At 36.8% G+C, this 17,499-nt stretch overlaps 1 protein-coding gene across 2 annotated transcripts in view; it reads left to right on the top strand.

Moving 5' to 3' along the window:
* crppa (CDP-L-ribitol pyrophosphorylase A) overlaps positions 1 to 17,499 on the top strand; it is a 42,789-nt gene that overhangs the window by 20,488 nt on the left and 4,802 nt on the right. For both annotated transcript variants that reach the window (XM_067365556.1, XM_067365555.1), the window contains 2 exons: positions 80 to 172; positions 2,877 to 3,008. In XM_067365556.1, coding sequence (XP_067221657.1) covers positions 80 to 172; positions 2,877 to 3,008 — 225 coding nt within the window. The remainder of the gene's footprint in view (positions 1 to 79; positions 173 to 2,876; positions 3,009 to 17,499) is intronic.

Below are 17,499 nucleotides of genomic sequence, written 5' to 3'. Positions count from 1 at the left end.
TTGTTCACAGTACTTTTTACAGACATATATTAGAAATTTTAGTTTGTTGTGACTAACATGACTTGTGTCTTTATTTTAGATGAGTGGATCAAGCTTCTCAGGGGTCCCAGAAATGGTGAAACGTTTTGAGGACATCGGCCATGCTCGTTTATACCCATTAGTTGTTGTTTGGGTAAGTTTCCATACACCCAATTGATCTCAGCAGTCAAGGGCTAAGTTATTTTAACCTTAGGTTAAGATATTTGTATGTGATTATGTGATCTTGTCCAGTCCAAACGCTTGAGGGCAAATTACTTCAGAGTAAAATCAACACTAGCAACTTTTTTAAAATTTTCCTGAAGCACATTTGCTTGATGGCAGTGTTGAGAGTTGGAAAAACACTTGATGTTTTGTTTCCTGGTTCTTGTCCAGGATTTGTACCTCAAAACATCACTCTCACCTTGATTAATTACTTAAATGTGTTTCAAAAACACAAAATCTCTGCTCCTGCAATTCTGACGTCTGAATCCAGGGATCCACACCCCACTGTTGAAATCCAGCCTTCCCAGAATCCATATGTGCTTCCTTTACCATTCCCTCCGAAGGCCTGTTAGATAACCTCTACTCTCCATCATTATGTTTTCACTCGTTGTTAGTATTTCACAGATGCTTTGTTCTTATCAGCACCACAGATGTGATGATATGATAACACATGTGGCTGTGAGAGCGTGTGATTGCGAGTAAAACCTCAAGCCTTGCTTCAAGATTATTTTAGCTGTTCAGAGGTTTGCTTGACTTTCTTTACATTTACATTACTACATTTGCATCAGCTTAATATGTTATTACATTTCCTGTTTGGCTTTTACAGTTACTTTTTTTGTGGTTGCAGATATACTTTATAAACCAAAAAAATAAAATAAAAAAATGATTAGAATCAGAGTAAACAGCATTTCCTCCATTTCTACAGGGTTATGACCTCTGTTAGAAATGTTTCTCCAAGCAAATTGCAAAATGAGTGCGGCCTGTTTTATTTGGTGCGGATGCATACAAGCCACATCTTCCTGAAATGGTGATGTAAGCGAACGGAAAAAGAAATTGCATTAATTTAATGGATCGGTGAATGCTGGGTCAGTTGCAATGGAAACTTTTCGCTCTGAGCTGGTTCTTGCTGTTTAACATGGGAGCCTAACCTGTCTAAATACACAGAGAATGCGGAGTGTATTTTTTTTTTTTTTTTTTTTTTTTTTACTATTGGGGTACTTTTAAAATGAATGGGCCTCTTCCGCAGATATATTACAATTGTTTTTTAAGAATACAGAATATATCATTTAAATAAGTGGAGGGTTAGTATGATCGATTCCTATATGGATCTTTGTCACTATTGTCACTATACAGTAGATGATTGGAGAATATTTTTTAATATTTATTAATTCCTATCACAGATTCCCAAACCTTTTTGTCAGCCAAACTCCTTGGACCAGAAAATATTTACTTGAAGAATTTAATATTTTAATAATAATTAGTTAATATTTCAATAATTTAACAACACATTTGTTTGTTCACGTTACTCTGATGTCAGGTAATGTTTTCCATCTGTTTTAGTAAATGTTTTATTTTTTTTAATTATGTAGTTTTAGATTTGAAATATGTAGTTAATATTTCAATAACTTAAAGGTGCCCTAGAATTAAATATTGAATTTATCTTGGCATAGTTGAATAACAAGTGTTCAGTACATGGAAAAGACATACAGTGTGTCTCAAACTCCATTGTTTCCTCCTTCTTATATAAATCTCATTTGTTTAAAAGACCTCCGAAGAACAGGCGAATCTCAACATAACACCGACTGTTGCGTAACAGTCGAGATCATTAATATGTACAACCCCAATATTCGCATATGCCAGCCCATGATTGAGGCATTAGACAAGGGCAGGATGTCTGGATGTGCACAGCTGAATAATCAGACTAGGTAAGCAAGCAAGGAAAACAGCGAAAAATGGCAGATGGAGCAATAATAACTGACATGATCCATGATAACTTGATATTTTTAGTGATATTTGTAAACTGTCTTTCTAAATGTTTCGTTAGCATGTTGCTAATGTACTGTTAAATGTGATTAAAGTTACCATCGTTTCTTACTGTATTCACAGAGACAAGAGCCGTCATTATTTTCATTATTAAACACTTGCAGTCTGTATAATGCATAAACACAACTTCATTCTTTATAAATCAATCCAACAGTGTAGCATTAGCTGTTAGCCACAGAGCATAGCCTCAAACTCATTCAATATCAAATGTAAACACCCAAATAAATACAATACTCACACAATTCGACGCATGCATTCAGTAAGCATGACGAACACTTTGTAAAGATCCATTTTGAGGGTTATATTAGCTGTGTGAACTTTGTTTATGCTGTGATAGAGTCAAGAGCTCGGGAGGGGGCGGAGAGCGCGTGATTTAAAGGGGCCACAACCTGAAATCGGCTCATTTCTAATTATGTCCCAAAATAGGCAGTTAAAAAAATTTATTTAAAAAAATCTATGGGGTATTTTGAGCTGAAACTTCACAGACACATTCAGGGGACACCTTAGACTTATATTACATCTTTTTAAAAAAGTTCTAGGGCACCTTTAACACATTTGCATGTTCAAGTTTCTTTGATGCCAGTTAATGGTTAATTGGCATCTAAAATATAAAACATAAAAAATGTATATGTTGTTAAATTATTTTTTATATATTTTTTAGTAAGGGTTTTATTTTTATTAGATTTAATTTGACATTTTTATGATTTAATTAATTATACTTTTCATCAACTCGTGACCCCCCTGCCGTTCCCTCACAAACCCCCAGTTTGGGATCCCCTGCTATAGATGTTTTTTATTCTTTTTGTTGACAGGTGCAGCTGAACATGACAAAGCAGTCCGTCGATAGCCAAAAGACAGACAAGTTAACGGCCTTCTTGGGTCTGGCCTCTGAAGTCAAACAGGGAAATGTTCTGCTCTACGGAATTGAGATCGATCACTCCAAGGTAATTTTCTTAATAAGCTATCATTATATATGTTAAAGAGATAGGTCACCCAAAATGTGAAGTTATTGCTCTGTTTACAAGCTTTATCTAAGCCTGATTTGGCATGGATTAAAGGTCAAGGGATCATCCAAGAGGAACCTTGTTTCATTGCTTGATCAGGAGGTTTAAAACATGTGTCCTATTGAGAATTGATTAAAAATCATCACTATATAGAAGTCATTATGGGCCTGGAGAAAGAATCTTGCACAGATCTTTGTAGTGTCATTACAACTCTGTGTCATGGAGAGCGATGTGTGAATTTGCCCTGTCTGTCTGCGGCCCCCATTAAAAATGCTCAGACACCAGAGGGAGTGACTGTAATGTGTGTTTGTCGTGATAAAATGCTTATTTTTGTGAGATATTGGAAGTGCAGATAAAGACCATGCATAAATCACACTCATAGGTCCTGTAATAATGAGGATAATTCCTCCCAGATGGGCTTATTCGTGCTTCACAAAATAGCTGCCAAGACTCGCTTTGTGAGTTCTGACCCGTCCAACTACCTTCCTATATGATATAAGTTTTTTCAATTAGAGGTCGTGCCTCTTAATTCAGTATTTTATCCAGATCGTTTTTGAGATGCAGTGCATGTCGATGAAACTGTCAGACGTTTTCTGCTGCTAGTCACGCCTGAGGGTTTTTGGATGAGCCAACGGTTAAATATATAGACTTTCCATTGCCTAATACTACACTGAATTTATTCCACTGGCATCATTCATACAGTCAAAATCAAGTTTTGATGATCACCATTGGGAAACTTTAAAAGGGTCATATCACAAGCAATTTAATTTTCCTTGAACTCTTAAGATGAAATAGCTTGATGCTTTATGAAACATACTGTAAATACTGATTGATGCATGAACTGGTCATACATTTGATATGAACTTTAACTAAGGCACAACAATAGACAAAGGCAGTCTGCTTAAACAGAACTGTTGCTTGTTTCACATATAAAATTGTTAAAGTGCCCTTATTATGGATTTTTGAAAATTACCTTTCATGTAGTGTGTAACAGCTCTAAGTGAATGAAAACATCCTGCAAAGTTTTAAATCTGAAAGTGCACCGTATATAAAGTTATTGTCTCTCAAAAGTAAGTCGACTCTGAGTCAATTAAACGAGTCGTTTGTAAAACAAATCCCACGCTGTTTTGTTGTGACGTCACAATGAAACATTAGCGTATTACCTGCCCACTTATTGTGCTCGCAGACAACATTTTTTGAATTTTAGAAATGTGAAAAAAAATAAAAAATAAAATAAATAAAAAAACCTTTAAAAGTTAGTGTTTTTCACTTAAAATTTCAATGTATAGTGTAAATATGAAAATAAATGTAAATATGAAAATAAAACCACCAGTAGGTGGCGGTAAATCTTAATGTGCGAGTCATTCATTCAGTCGTTGAAAATGCAATTCATTCAAAATCACTGTTGCTTGGAGATGTGCAACAGTTCTGGTGTGGCTTTATTTGAAACTATTTTCACAAAAAAATAAAGCAAAACTGACTGACACAGTACTGTGGCTAGTTAAGTCACTTAAAGGATTAGTCCACTTTTAAATAAACCTTCCCTATTCTACTTATGGAACATTTTGAAGAATGCGGAAATGGGAAGTACATTCAAGGCGATATTTTGTGTTTATAAAGCATAAACGTTTTTTTTTTTTTTTTCGAAAATGACCGATCATTTCAGACCCTTATTCCTCGTCTGGTATCGTTTAAAACACTTTGAAGCTGCAATGAAACTGCAATTTGGACCTTCAACCTGTTGGTAGCCGTTGAAATCCACTATATGGAGAAAAATCCTGGAATATTTTCCTCAGAAACCTTAATTTCTTTTCGACTGACGAAAGAAAGACATGAACATTTTGACATGGGGGTGAGTAAATCATCAGGAAAAGTTTATTTAAAAGTGGACTAATCCTTTAATATCAACTTGTTTATTGGACTCCAATAAGATCAGTAAGTATCACATTTGCAATCATGCCAATACTCAGAGAAACAGGAGTTTACTCGTGTTTTATTACTTAACTTATTAGGCTTGCTGCAATCGACTGTGTTACCGGTGTTCAGCCGCAACACCGTTTATATCACTTGCCCACTGTGACCGCGACACCGCCCCCCACTGTCGTTTTAATGTTTTTATAGTAATTAAAATCAGATCAGCAGCAGGAGTCATATTTCACCTCACTTTGCCCATTTTGCCTCACCTTTCTGAATGACAAGACGATTGGTGAAGATTTGGTTGCAAAGCGAAATGTAAAAGCGCATATTTAAGCGAGTTTGTCATTGTACAGTTTTGTTGTTGTGTTTTTTTTTATTAAGGATAAATAATGAACCCTCCCACCATTCAAGCAATTGCCGCCTCCGAATTGCCACTAAAAGCGAAACGGTGCATTTTTTGTTTGTTTTTTTAATGAATTTTAGGAGGTATTTTTGCCCCATGTCCCTGTTAGTTTCCAACCTTGCTTATGATAATCCAAATGTAGTATTTCCAGTTAATTTGGCTGAAACATCAGCATCATGAGACGGTCTGGTAACTGCGTATCACCCATTTCACCTTGTAAACAATCTTTGAAGTATAGTCTGTTGCACACATGTTCTGCACTTGCTCTACTGTGCTGACTGAAGCAAAGTCTTTTGAATTAAGGTATGAAAAGCAGCCGATTGCAGTACGAAACATAACCATTGTTCAGTGTGGATGCATTTTGTGAATGGTACTTTTTATTCCGATTGTATTATAGACCTATTCATGTGAATCAATCTGGTCACTCTTACTGGTGCGCCTAAATATTTTTATGCAAACTCACACACAGTTATTTTTACTCAAAAATGCGAGTGAAATGGTCGCACTGTAGAGCCCTATGAGGTGAAATTAAATGTATATTATGAGAAAACTAAAGTGTTTTTTGTCCTTGCATGCATGTAAACCTGTTGAAAGAGACTCCCAAAACAATATTAGAAACATTAAAAAAGGCATAATAGGGGCACTTTAAAGGGATAGTTCACCCAAAAATGAAAATTTGATGTTTATCTGCTTACCCCCAGGGCATCCAAGATGTAGATGACTTTTATTCTTCAGTCGAACGCAAATTATGATTTTAAACTGCAACCGCTGCCGTCTGTCAGTCAAATAATAGCAGTCATTGGGAACTTGAACAATAAGAGTCGAAAAAACTTCCATAGACAAATCCAAATTAAACCCTGCGGCTCGTGACGACACATTGATGTCCTAAGACACGAAACGATCGGTTTGTGCGAGAAACCGAACAGTATTTATATCATTTTTACCTCTAATACACCACTATGTCCAACTTCGTTCAGCTTCCGGCTAGTGAGGTCTGATCGCGCTCTGACAACGGAAGTGATGTCTCGCGCTCATTGAAGTATATGGGCGAGACATCACTTCCGTCATCACAACGCGTTTTTTGACCTCACTAACAGGAAGCTGAACGAAGTTGGACATAGTGGTGTATTAGAGGTAAAAATTATATAAATAATGTTCGGTTTCTCGCACAAACCGATCGTTTCGTCTCTTAGGACATTAATGTGTCGTCACGAGCCGCAGGTTTTAATTTTGATTTGTCTAAGCAAGTTTTATTTACTGTTATAGTTGAAGTTCCCAATCACTGCTATTATTTGACTGACAGACGGCAGCGGTTGCAGTTAAAAATCATAATTTGCGTTCGACTGAAGAAAAAAAGTCACCTACATCTTGGATGCACTGGGGGTAAGCAGATAAACATCAAATTTTCATTTTTGGGTGAACTATCCCTTTAAAGGAACAGTAGTAAAAATTGAAAGGTCAGTTTAAGGGTTGCAGAGTGGCTGTTGCAGTGAGCTGCAGACTAGATAATCCAAAAGAGACGTGAGAAAATGAAAAAAACTTTTAATGACTACCAGAATCAACAAAGCACTACATACATAATGTTAACACTAGACAAGGAACTAAGGAAAACTCAGGGCTTAAATACACAAGGGAAGTTAATTAAAGGGATAGTTCACCCAAAATGAAAATTTGATGTTTATCTGCTTACCCTCAGCGCATCCAAGATGTAGGTGACTTTTTTTTCTTCAGTAGAACACAAAAGATGATTTTTAACTGCAACCGTTGCCGTCTGTCAGTCAAATAATGGGAGTGAATGGGAACTCGATCAATATGAGTCGAAAAAACTTGCACAGACAAATCCAAATTAAACCCTGCAGCTTGTGACGACACATTGATGTCCTAAGACACGAAACAATCGGTTTGTGTGAGAAACCGAACAGTATTTATATCATTTTTTACCTATAAAAAACACCACTATGTCCAACTGCGTTCAGCACTCGCTTAGTGAGGTCTGATCGCGCTCTGACAATGGAAGTAATGTCTAGCACTTGTTGAAGTATAAGCGCAAGACATCACTGCCGTTGTCACAGCGCGATCAGACCTCACTAAGTGAGTGCTGAATGCAGTTGGACGTAGTGGTGTATTAGGAGGTAAAAAATGATATAAATACTGTTCGGTTTCTCACACAAACCGATCGTTTCATGTCTTAGGACATCAGTGTGTCGTCATGAGCCGCAGCGTTTAATTTGGATTTGTCTGTGCAAGTTTTTTCCTTCAACATGGGCTCAGGAATTCTTCCAGAAAACATTGTCGGTGAACACCGTGCCATTCGCCATTGCGAGCTAAAACTCTATAGGTCAAAAAAGAAGCCATATCTAAACATAATCCAGAAGCGCAGGTGTTTTCTCTGGGCCAAGGCTCATTTAAAATGGACTGTGGCAAAATGGAAAACTGTTCTGTGGTCAGACGAATCAAAATTTGAAGTTCTTTTTGGAAAACTGGGACGCCATGTCATCCGGACTAAAGAGGACAAGGACAACCCAAGTTGTTATCAGCGCTCAGTTCAGAAGCCTGCATCTCTGAAGGTATGGGGTTGCATGAGTGTGGAAAGGCACCATCAATGCTGAAAGGTATATCCAAATTCTAGAACAACATATGCTCCCATCCAGACGTCGTCTCTTTCAGGGAAGACCTTGCATTTTCCAACATGACAATGCCAGACCACATACTGCATCAATTACAACATCATGTCTGCGTAGAAGAAGGATCCGGGTACTGAAATGGCCAGCCTGCAGTCAAGATCTTTCACCCATAGAAAACATTTGGTGCATCATAATGAGGAAGATGCAACAAAGAAGACCTAAAACAGTTGAGCAACTTAGACAAGAATGGGACAACATTCCTATTCCTAAACTTGAGCAACTTGTCTCCTCAGACGTTTGCAAAAGAAGAGAGGATGCCACACAGTGGTAAACATGGCCTTGTCCCAACTTTTTTGAGATGTGTTAATGCCATGAAATTTAAAATCAACGTATTTTTCCCTTAAAATGATACATTTTCTCAGTTTAAACATTTGATATGTCATCTATGTTGTATTCTGAATAAAATATTGAAATTGAAACTTCCACATCACTGCATTCTGTTTTTATTCACAATTTGTACAGTGTCCCAACTTTTTTGGAATCTGTTTTGTACTTGCTGTACTTGCTTAACATGCCTTAGTTGTGTCCAGTTTGGTCAGTGATAGATTACTTATAGGACAGGATTTGATTTCAGTCTTTCAACACTTTTCAGTGAAGCTAAGACACAAACCTCCATGTTATGGACCTCCAAGCTGCTTAAGTATTTCTCACTAATCACCCTCCACGTAGACAGCAAAGAGATGTTTGCGTGATTCATTGTATGTAAACAATGACAGGCCTCATTAAACAAATAATATCTTTCAGTCTTTCCACAGCATGTTTGTAATATGCAAAGTTTTCCTTATTAATTCAAGGCTGAGGGAAGCGTGATGCTAGCAGCCACACGGCAGCTTTGTAAGGGATGAGTAAACTAGGATAGAAAAAAATCTGACCACATAGATGTGTAGATGGTCTTTATAACATTTCTTTAACATGTGCCTTAGTGTCAGTAAGGTGATCTGACGGTGTGATAAAGGTCATTTCTAGCCCTATCAGTGCCTAGCCAATGAGTGACAGGAAGTGTCACAGGATCTCCTTCACACACGGGGCCTAGTGGCCTGTCATGCGCTGAAAAGGCTTGTCAAAATGATATATGGCTGCTCTAATCCCTCCTGTGAGAGCCTTGCAGTTTACCCACCCCTCACTTCCTTCTCCTCAAAGCATCCAGCTGAGGATTCTAAACCTGAGAGGAGATTAGCTGCTCCTTAGAAAAGAGAAAGAAAGAGACTCTCTTACCTGCCCATATCCACCCATTTTTGAAACTGGATGCCTGATTTAGCCCGAATTTGGACCATCTTGAGTTTTACAATACAGTCTTATAGGCACTGATGCCTTTAGATGCTGTTTTTAGCTCAATCGTCAAATATTCAGTCACATTTTCTGAAGACTAATGATGTTTTGGGTATGTGCAGGTTTCTATAGGAGTCAATACACTACTGTGATGAATGCAGGACCACAAAAAGGTATCGGATCCTTTAATCGCACTAAAATGACCCCTGCTAAAATTATGTCAGAGTGGATTATACCTCAGTGTCTCTTTTTATACTCGTCTGCCTTTGACAGCGTAAATGTATTTGGCCATACCCTTCGCTTAGTGTCGGATATATGTTCCAGTAGTCATTTCTCATTCACAAAATATTCCCCTTCTCTCCATGTATAATTGTTTTTACATTTTCCTCATCATTTTGGCTGGCATAAATGCACTGCGGGAGGAAAAGTAAAAAAAAGTGTTTTTTTTCTAGTCTGGGCTTGAAAGATCCCTGCTGACAACTCCAAGCCAGAGCGCTTCTCCTTTGATATTGTACCGCAGTGTTAAACTAAAAGATCTGTACCATGGCAGTGTGTGTTGGGTATTCTTGATATTTAACACTAATGATGCACCAAAATTTCTTGGTGCATAAAAAAAAAAAAAAAATTTTATCAAAAAATTTTATTTCTATTACTCTGTAAATGGTTACACTACCGTCCTTCAGTTGGTTTGACAAATCCCCCAAAATTTGATTGAATAAACTGTTTTTGTGCTGTTTAATTGTGCATGTGTCAGTAGCTACAGTATGTTTCCATCCAAAGTTGCATATTTAAAGAGATAGTTCACCTAAAAAAGAAAATTATCCTTTGATTTACTCACCCTCAAGCCATTCTAAGTATATTTGACTTTCTTCTTTCAGACAAATACAATCAGAGTTATATTAAAAAATGTCCTGGCTCCTCCGAGCTTTAAAAGTTGGTGAATGGGTGGCAAGATTTTGAAGCACAAAAAAAATGCATCCATAAATAATAATAATAATAATCATAAAAATAATCCATACGGCTCCAGGGGGTTAATAAAGTCCTTCTGAAGCAAAGTGATGGTTTTCTATAAGAAAATATCCACATTTAAAACTTCATTAACTATGATAACTAGCTTCCGGCAGACGGCCGTACGCACCCGACACATGACGCATTGACAAACATGGAATCGCAAAGGATAGAGCAAAACAAAACACAGATCACAAATTAGAAATCTAAATCGAGAAATTTAACTCCCATTATAAAGCTTGGAAGAGCCAGGATATTTTCTGATTCTGTTCATCTGAAAAAGGATACACCTAGTCAAAAACGTCATATACAACTAAGATATCATGGACTAATTTTCTTTTTTGAATGGTCTAATTGGAACATCACATAAAACATTTGCAAATAAAACGCAGTTTACATACGATGTGTTCCAGAGAACAAAATGGTCACTTCCTGGGAAACTGGCACAAAACATCTGTAATAATAATGGAATTTGCTGCAATCAGGGAAGCAACTGTGGCTCTTTTTTTGTACAGCATAAATTGTGCCTCAGAGCAGACAAAATGCAATAAACGCTGTCATGTCATCTTGCGTTTGGATGCAGATGTCTGGTGTTTAGGAATGCAATTGTGTGAGACACTTCTGGAAGGTAATTATAACCAGCCATTTTGATGACAGACTTTGGCTCTTTGGCATTTCAGAATAACCAAAACGACATTTGAGATGCTGTGCAATGAAATTAGTCTGCTGGTTAGTCCAGTTATCAATCACATCCACTGTTGAGGCAAAGTCATGTGAGTTTGTTGTTGAGCATTGAGGGATTTATTCGGTGAATGACTGTGTTTCTATCATAGTTCATGAGCATGTTGTTTTTATTGGATCAAATCAATTGACTGCATTTTTTTTAATGCACATTTTTAGAATTTATGCACATCTTGGTGTTTCTGTCCAGCATTTTTAATGCAATATCCCAAAACTCGTTTAAAAATATGTAGATGGAAACATAGCTAGTGTTGGTCAATGTAATATTGGGTTAAAACGATCTCAGTTTCACACAGAGATCTTGCATTTTTCACACATATTGTTGTGATGTGCAGAAAAACGAAAATAACTGATTTTTGGGTAACAAGCACATCTGTACCCATAATGTTGTACAAATGTTTTTGTTTAGTTTTTGTATTGGTTAAAGTTGTGGTTTTCTGTTCATAATTTCTGTCCTAGTTTCTCTTTTGGATGATTTTCGTATATTTCTTTTGAAGTTTACTGTGGCCAATTCGTTGCATCATTATGTAATTCCTTGAGTGCTCCAGATGCATGCTGATATGTGTGATAATACACTGTAACCCACTGAATCGGTTTATTTAGTGTTGATTTGGCAGATTACACGAGCCATGCTTATGCATGCAAAATCTCATAGTGAGACAACATTCCAACCAAAAACATTCACAAACAAATTAGATCAGAAATTAGAGGCTGATGCTTATACCAAGGGCGACCAAACGGTTTGTAAACACTCAATCAGTAAAAGGCCATGGTGGCGTGTTCTACCCCATGCAGCCTGTCCACGGAAGAACACTTGTTTTAGATTTGAGGCGACCACCCACTGTCAGGTATTGAATGTCCACTGCGCAGTAATCTTGTTTTGAGCTTGGAGTTTTTCAGGATTTAGCATAAGCTTTGCTGGGTTGAGTCGTTTGAAGTGGTTCACCTCTGACTTGAATCTTTGTAAAAATCCTTGTTCATTTCTTGGTGGTAAGTCAGGTCGGGCCATTGATGAATGCTAACTTTTGAACAAGGTATATCCTGCACTAGAAACCTTTAACCGCACCTTATGTATTAAATATACAGAGTCCAGACGTTTTAGACCACATAGATCATAGTTTAATTTAAACCTGAAATTCAAATCATACCAGATAACTTGTGGAGTTTGTGTGAACAGATGTCAATTAAAGCAAAACCTAATGTTTCTGTTGCATCTGTCACTCAAAAAAAAGAAAGAAAGAAAGAAAGAAAGAAAGAAAGAAAGAAAGAAAGAAAGAAAGAAAGAAAAAAATACTACCCATATACAAAAAAAAATAAAAACAACCACGTTGTGCCCCTTTCTCAGCACGGATTACTCCTAAATGGCCAGGTAATGTATGTTAGACAAGGAATTTCATGTTTTTTTTTAATACATATTGAAGTAAAATGGATATAAAATGGATTTTTACTGTGCAATACCCAACTTTAAATAGGTTTTAAGAATATTTTACATATTAATATTACATTTTACTGCACTTTTTGCTTTAGTGTATGTGTGTGTGTGTGTGTGTGTGTGTGTGTGTGTATTGGCGACATTTTTGCAACATCTATCTTTTTCCATTCTTCAAGAATGACCTCTTTTAGAGACTGGATGCTGGATGGACAGTGATGCTCAACTTGTCTCTTCAGAATTCCCCATAGGTGTTCGAATGGGTTCAGATCAGGAGCCACTGAATCACTTTCACCCTGATCTTCTTCAGAAATCCAACAGTGGCCTGAGATGTGTGTTTAGGATCATTGCCATGTTGGAAAAGTGCACGACGACCAAGGGCACGGAGTGATGGTAGCATCTTCTCTTTCAGTATAGAGCAGTACATCTGTGAATTCATGATGCCATCAATGAAATGCAGCTCCCGACACCAGCAGCTCTCATGCAGCCCCACATAAGGACACTGACACCACCATGTTTCACTGTAGGCACCATGCATTTTTCTTTGTATTCCTCACCTTTGCGACGCCATACAGTTTTGAAGCCATCAGTTCCAAAAACATTTATCTTGGTCTCATCACTCCAGAGTATAGAGTCCCAGTAGTCTTCATCTTTGTCAGCATGGGCCCTGGAAAACTCTAGGTGGGCTTTTTTGTGCCTGGGCTTTAGGAGATGCTTCTTTTGTGGACGGCACCCATGCATGCCATTCCTCTGCAGTGTACGCCGTATTGTGTCATGGGAAATAGTCACCCCAGTTTGGCTTTCTACTTCTTTAGATAACTGCAGTGAACTTGCATGCCGATTTTCTTCAACCCTTCTCATCAGAAGACGCTCCTGTCGAGGTGTTAACTTCGGTGGACGACCTGGATGTCTCTGTGAGATGTTGCAGTTCCATCTTTTTAACATTTTTGTACTTTTGCTACAGTATTCTGACTGATAAGTAAAACTTTGCTGATCTTCTTGTAGCCTTCACCTTTCTGGGGTAAAGAAATTATTTTCTTTCTCAGGTCTTGTGACGTTTCTCTTCCATGTGGTGCCATTGCTGACAGCATGAAATGAGAAGGGGTTTTAACAACTTTTTATAGTCAGCTGTCTGCTGGACACCTGTGTTATGAATAATTAGACTCACCTGTGGTTGAATTCTTGTAAAATTAGACATTTGTAGTCTAAAATTTAGCTTTGCTCCAGAGACTTTCAGTGGGGTGTACTCATTTTTGCATCAGTTTGATTAAAACTGGAATTTGAGTAAAACTGAAAATTTTGTTCTCTAAGTTATATTATTAACCTTACTTTCATGTTATAAGTTAAACAGATGTTATATAAAACTTAGTCTTGTCAACATTTTTGAAATTGTTTTTGTTCATTGAGATATTGTTTAAAATGTTACTTTTCAAAGGTAAACTCATTTACGCTGAGCACTGTGTATGTGTGTATGTGTGTGTGTGTATATATATATATATATATATATATATATATATATATATATATATATATATATATATAATATATATATATATATATATATTATATATATATATATATATATATATATATATATATATATATATATATATATATATATATATATAATGTGTGTGTGTATATATGTATTTTTTTTACATTAATTTAAATTTTTTTTAAAAAGGCTGAATTTGTTTCAACAAAAAGTGTATATATTGAGAAATAATATTATTACTATACTATTTAAATTAAGTGTTTTATGTTTTAAGATATTTTAAAATGTTTCACAAGTTTAAGTAGGTTTTAAGAATATTTTGCATTTTACATATTAATATTACATTACTGCACTATTCACTTTAATATATATTAATATGTGTGTGTGTGTGTATATATAATATAATATAATATAATATAATATAATATAATATAATATAATATAATATAATATAATATAATATAATATAATATAATATAATATAATTATATAATATAATATGACACACAAACATTAAAATGAGAAAATAGGTAAAATGTAAAATATTCTTAAAACCTTTAAGTATTAAAGTTGGGTATTGCACAGTAAGCATCTGTTTTATATCTATTTTACTTTCATCTGTATTCGAAAACTCCATGAAATTCCTTGTCTGAAATACATTATCTGGCCATTTAGCAGTAATCCATACTGGGAAAAGTGCACAATGTGTGTTATTTTTTATTAGTATATGGGCAGAGGGGTATTTATGTTGTATCTGTATAAACAGTGCAGGACACCTCCATTGCAGGGTGGATTGTTTTCCTCTATGCAATTTCTCCAATTTCGCAGTCTCACACTCTCACCTTTGCTCATCTGCAAATGACGACTGTTTAGTCTATGGTAATTCTTGTTTGGACAGCTCGGTAACAAATGCAGACAGTCTTTTGTTTGAGGGAGAGGTGAAATATTTACGTGATAAGGCTTGTTCCTAATGAATCAAGACGAGGTGCGGGCACTTGGCGGTGGGTGAGCGTAGAGACGGAAAATAAGGATGTAGAAGCTGAAATGCAGTTTTGTCGCTGAAGGAAATAACATACATGACCCAGGTTGATCTCTCGCTAGACCTTTCTGTGCATGTCACAAATGTAATGAGGGGAACTCAAGAGGTTTTGTTGTTAACAACGGATGTTTGGTTTCTGCATGTGGGCCTTGGGGTATCATGACATATTTCAACATTTTCAACAGATCTGTCAGTGTAAGAAAGCATTGTGGTCTATCATTGTTTAGGAACATATCTGTCGCCAGGTCAAGTACAAACACAGAAATCGCTCCCACTGGCTTGTTGAAATAGAGCAGTATTCACAGGTATGGAAACAAAAGCTTCCTGTATTTTCTTCGCCCCGTTCCTGTGAATGTGGTTGGTTACGCCCGAGGCTCTTGTACGAAAAAAGGGAAAGAGAGAGATCCAGAAACACAGTTCACTGAGGAAAACCTTTTTAAGACATGAGAAACTATAGATGCCATTCTCCTCGCAACCGCACGACGGAAACTTTTTCATTATTACTTTGATTTTTTTTCAGTGTACCTTGACTTGTTTATCTGAGCAGTTCCTGAATCAATACTGGGTAATGCAGTGCTTCACCTTAAGAGAAGACATAATGACTGTCAGATCCTTTTCATACAAGGCGAGACTGAATGAGAATGACGGGGTCGTGTTGAGGACGCATTTTGTCGGCACAAACCCGCAAATCTGTCTTTTAAGAAAGAAGTATTTGTGCTGATGGTACATTTTGAAAAATCTGTGGGGCGAATCATCTTTCACCTCTGGCTGAAAGTTTCTTAAACTGGTAATGGAAGAGATTAACAACTGTCAAGTGTTCCTAAAACTATAAGCCAATGTATGATTTTCAATCAAAACCTTTTCGACTTTCATTATTAAACTGACATTTCCTGCACATTAAGTTAATTGTATAGAGTTAGTCAATCCCTGGCTTTCTTCTGATGATCTTAGATGGCACTTTCAATGAATATGGTGCACTGCCTGTGGTTCGTTAACATTATCATGTCTTTTCACTGGCCATTTGTTGAAAGAAAGACTACCAGGCTCTGCTTTACCAGACTTTAAGATGTATTATGTCACTTTTTTTCTGCTCATTCATACATTAGCATGGTTGCGACTGCTGTCCTATCCAAAATACGGCCTAGCCAGTTCAATTAAAACCTCATAGAGTCCCTCTTGACCTGCGGTTATTCGCTAAGCTAGTCTACTATTAAAAACGTCCCTTCGGATACAGTTACACTTGAGAAAGGTGAACTGCAGAGTTCAGCTCCATATCACATCTCTGAAGTTGACAGTAACTTGGGCTCGATGTCTCTGTCAAGCTCTTTGCCTGTGGCTACTGTCGTATGATTGGCAGTCCGAAGGGACATTCAGGAACTGGTGCTATTATAATTTCCCAAAAGGAATGTACGGTCAGAGTAAGAAATGTAATACCAGGTCTTCAGAGGGGACCCAGAGTCTGCATGGGTTCTGGTGGCAGAATAAGCCTTTGAGATGCATTTTAATGCGTTTCATTAGGCTGTTTCCCATTTAATTAGCGTCCCCAGTTAACAATCAGCGTTTTGTCAAAACCTTTCACTTTATGCTACCCCCTTGTGGTGGACTCCCCCATTAACACTCTTCTCTTAATTTCAAAAAGAGATTTACTGCCTAAAAATGTGCTTGAAATTCACTTTGGCTGAAAATGTCGCTAGTTAAACTCTAGTACTTGTCGTATTGATCTGGCTTTCCAGTTCAGCTGGCATTAAAGGGTTTTGAAACCTTCAGGAAGATCATTATAGAGAGACGCTGGCAGGGCTGTAGTGGAATAAGACTCACTTGCTGCCTGGAAAGAAAAAGACTGAAGGGTGCAAATTGTCATTGTTAAATTCCTAATTGCTGAGGCCCCGTCTTCAAAGGGTCCGTCGGTGTGAGGTGGGCCATTATGTGCTGCTGGAACTGCTGTATTTTCAAGGACTGTTAGTGAACGACTCATTGTGTGGTCTGCTGCTGTGCAAGCTGTCATCTTAGTACTTTACGAGTCAGTTTTCTTTTGAATTGAGAAGAAAGTGCAATAAATTAGTTTATTGAACAATACCAAGATGTGTAAAATACATTGGTGCTGTTTTTAAATGTACTTTTCTCTTTTATATAGGCATTTTCCATGTAATACAGAGCAAATGATTTCACAAACATCACAAGGTGTATTACGGACATCCAAAAGCTCAGTCAAGTGCCTCTCTCGAGGCCAAGTAGAGTGAATTTCATTAGTTCTGCCAATTTTAGGTTAAAATGAGATTGAATGGCCTTTTTTACATCATTGGAAGTTTTCCACTAATGTGATCATCATTAAGGGGAGCAAATGAAAGAAAAGAAGGGATTTTACAATGGAAAGAAAGCAACCACATGTCTGGTGTCCATGAATCTGATTTGATCTGTCTGTTCAAAGATTTTCTTTTTTTTTTCT

This window comes from Chanodichthys erythropterus, chromosome 17 (assembly GCF_024489055.1).
Source record: "Chanodichthys erythropterus isolate Z2021 chromosome 17, ASM2448905v1, whole genome shotgun sequence".
In the NCBI taxonomy this organism is placed as follows: domain Eukaryota; kingdom Metazoa; phylum Chordata; class Actinopteri; order Cypriniformes; family Xenocyprididae; genus Chanodichthys; species Chanodichthys erythropterus.
The sequence above is the reverse complement of the archived record's forward strand: the minus strand, read 5'-3'. Positions and strand labels throughout refer to the sequence as shown.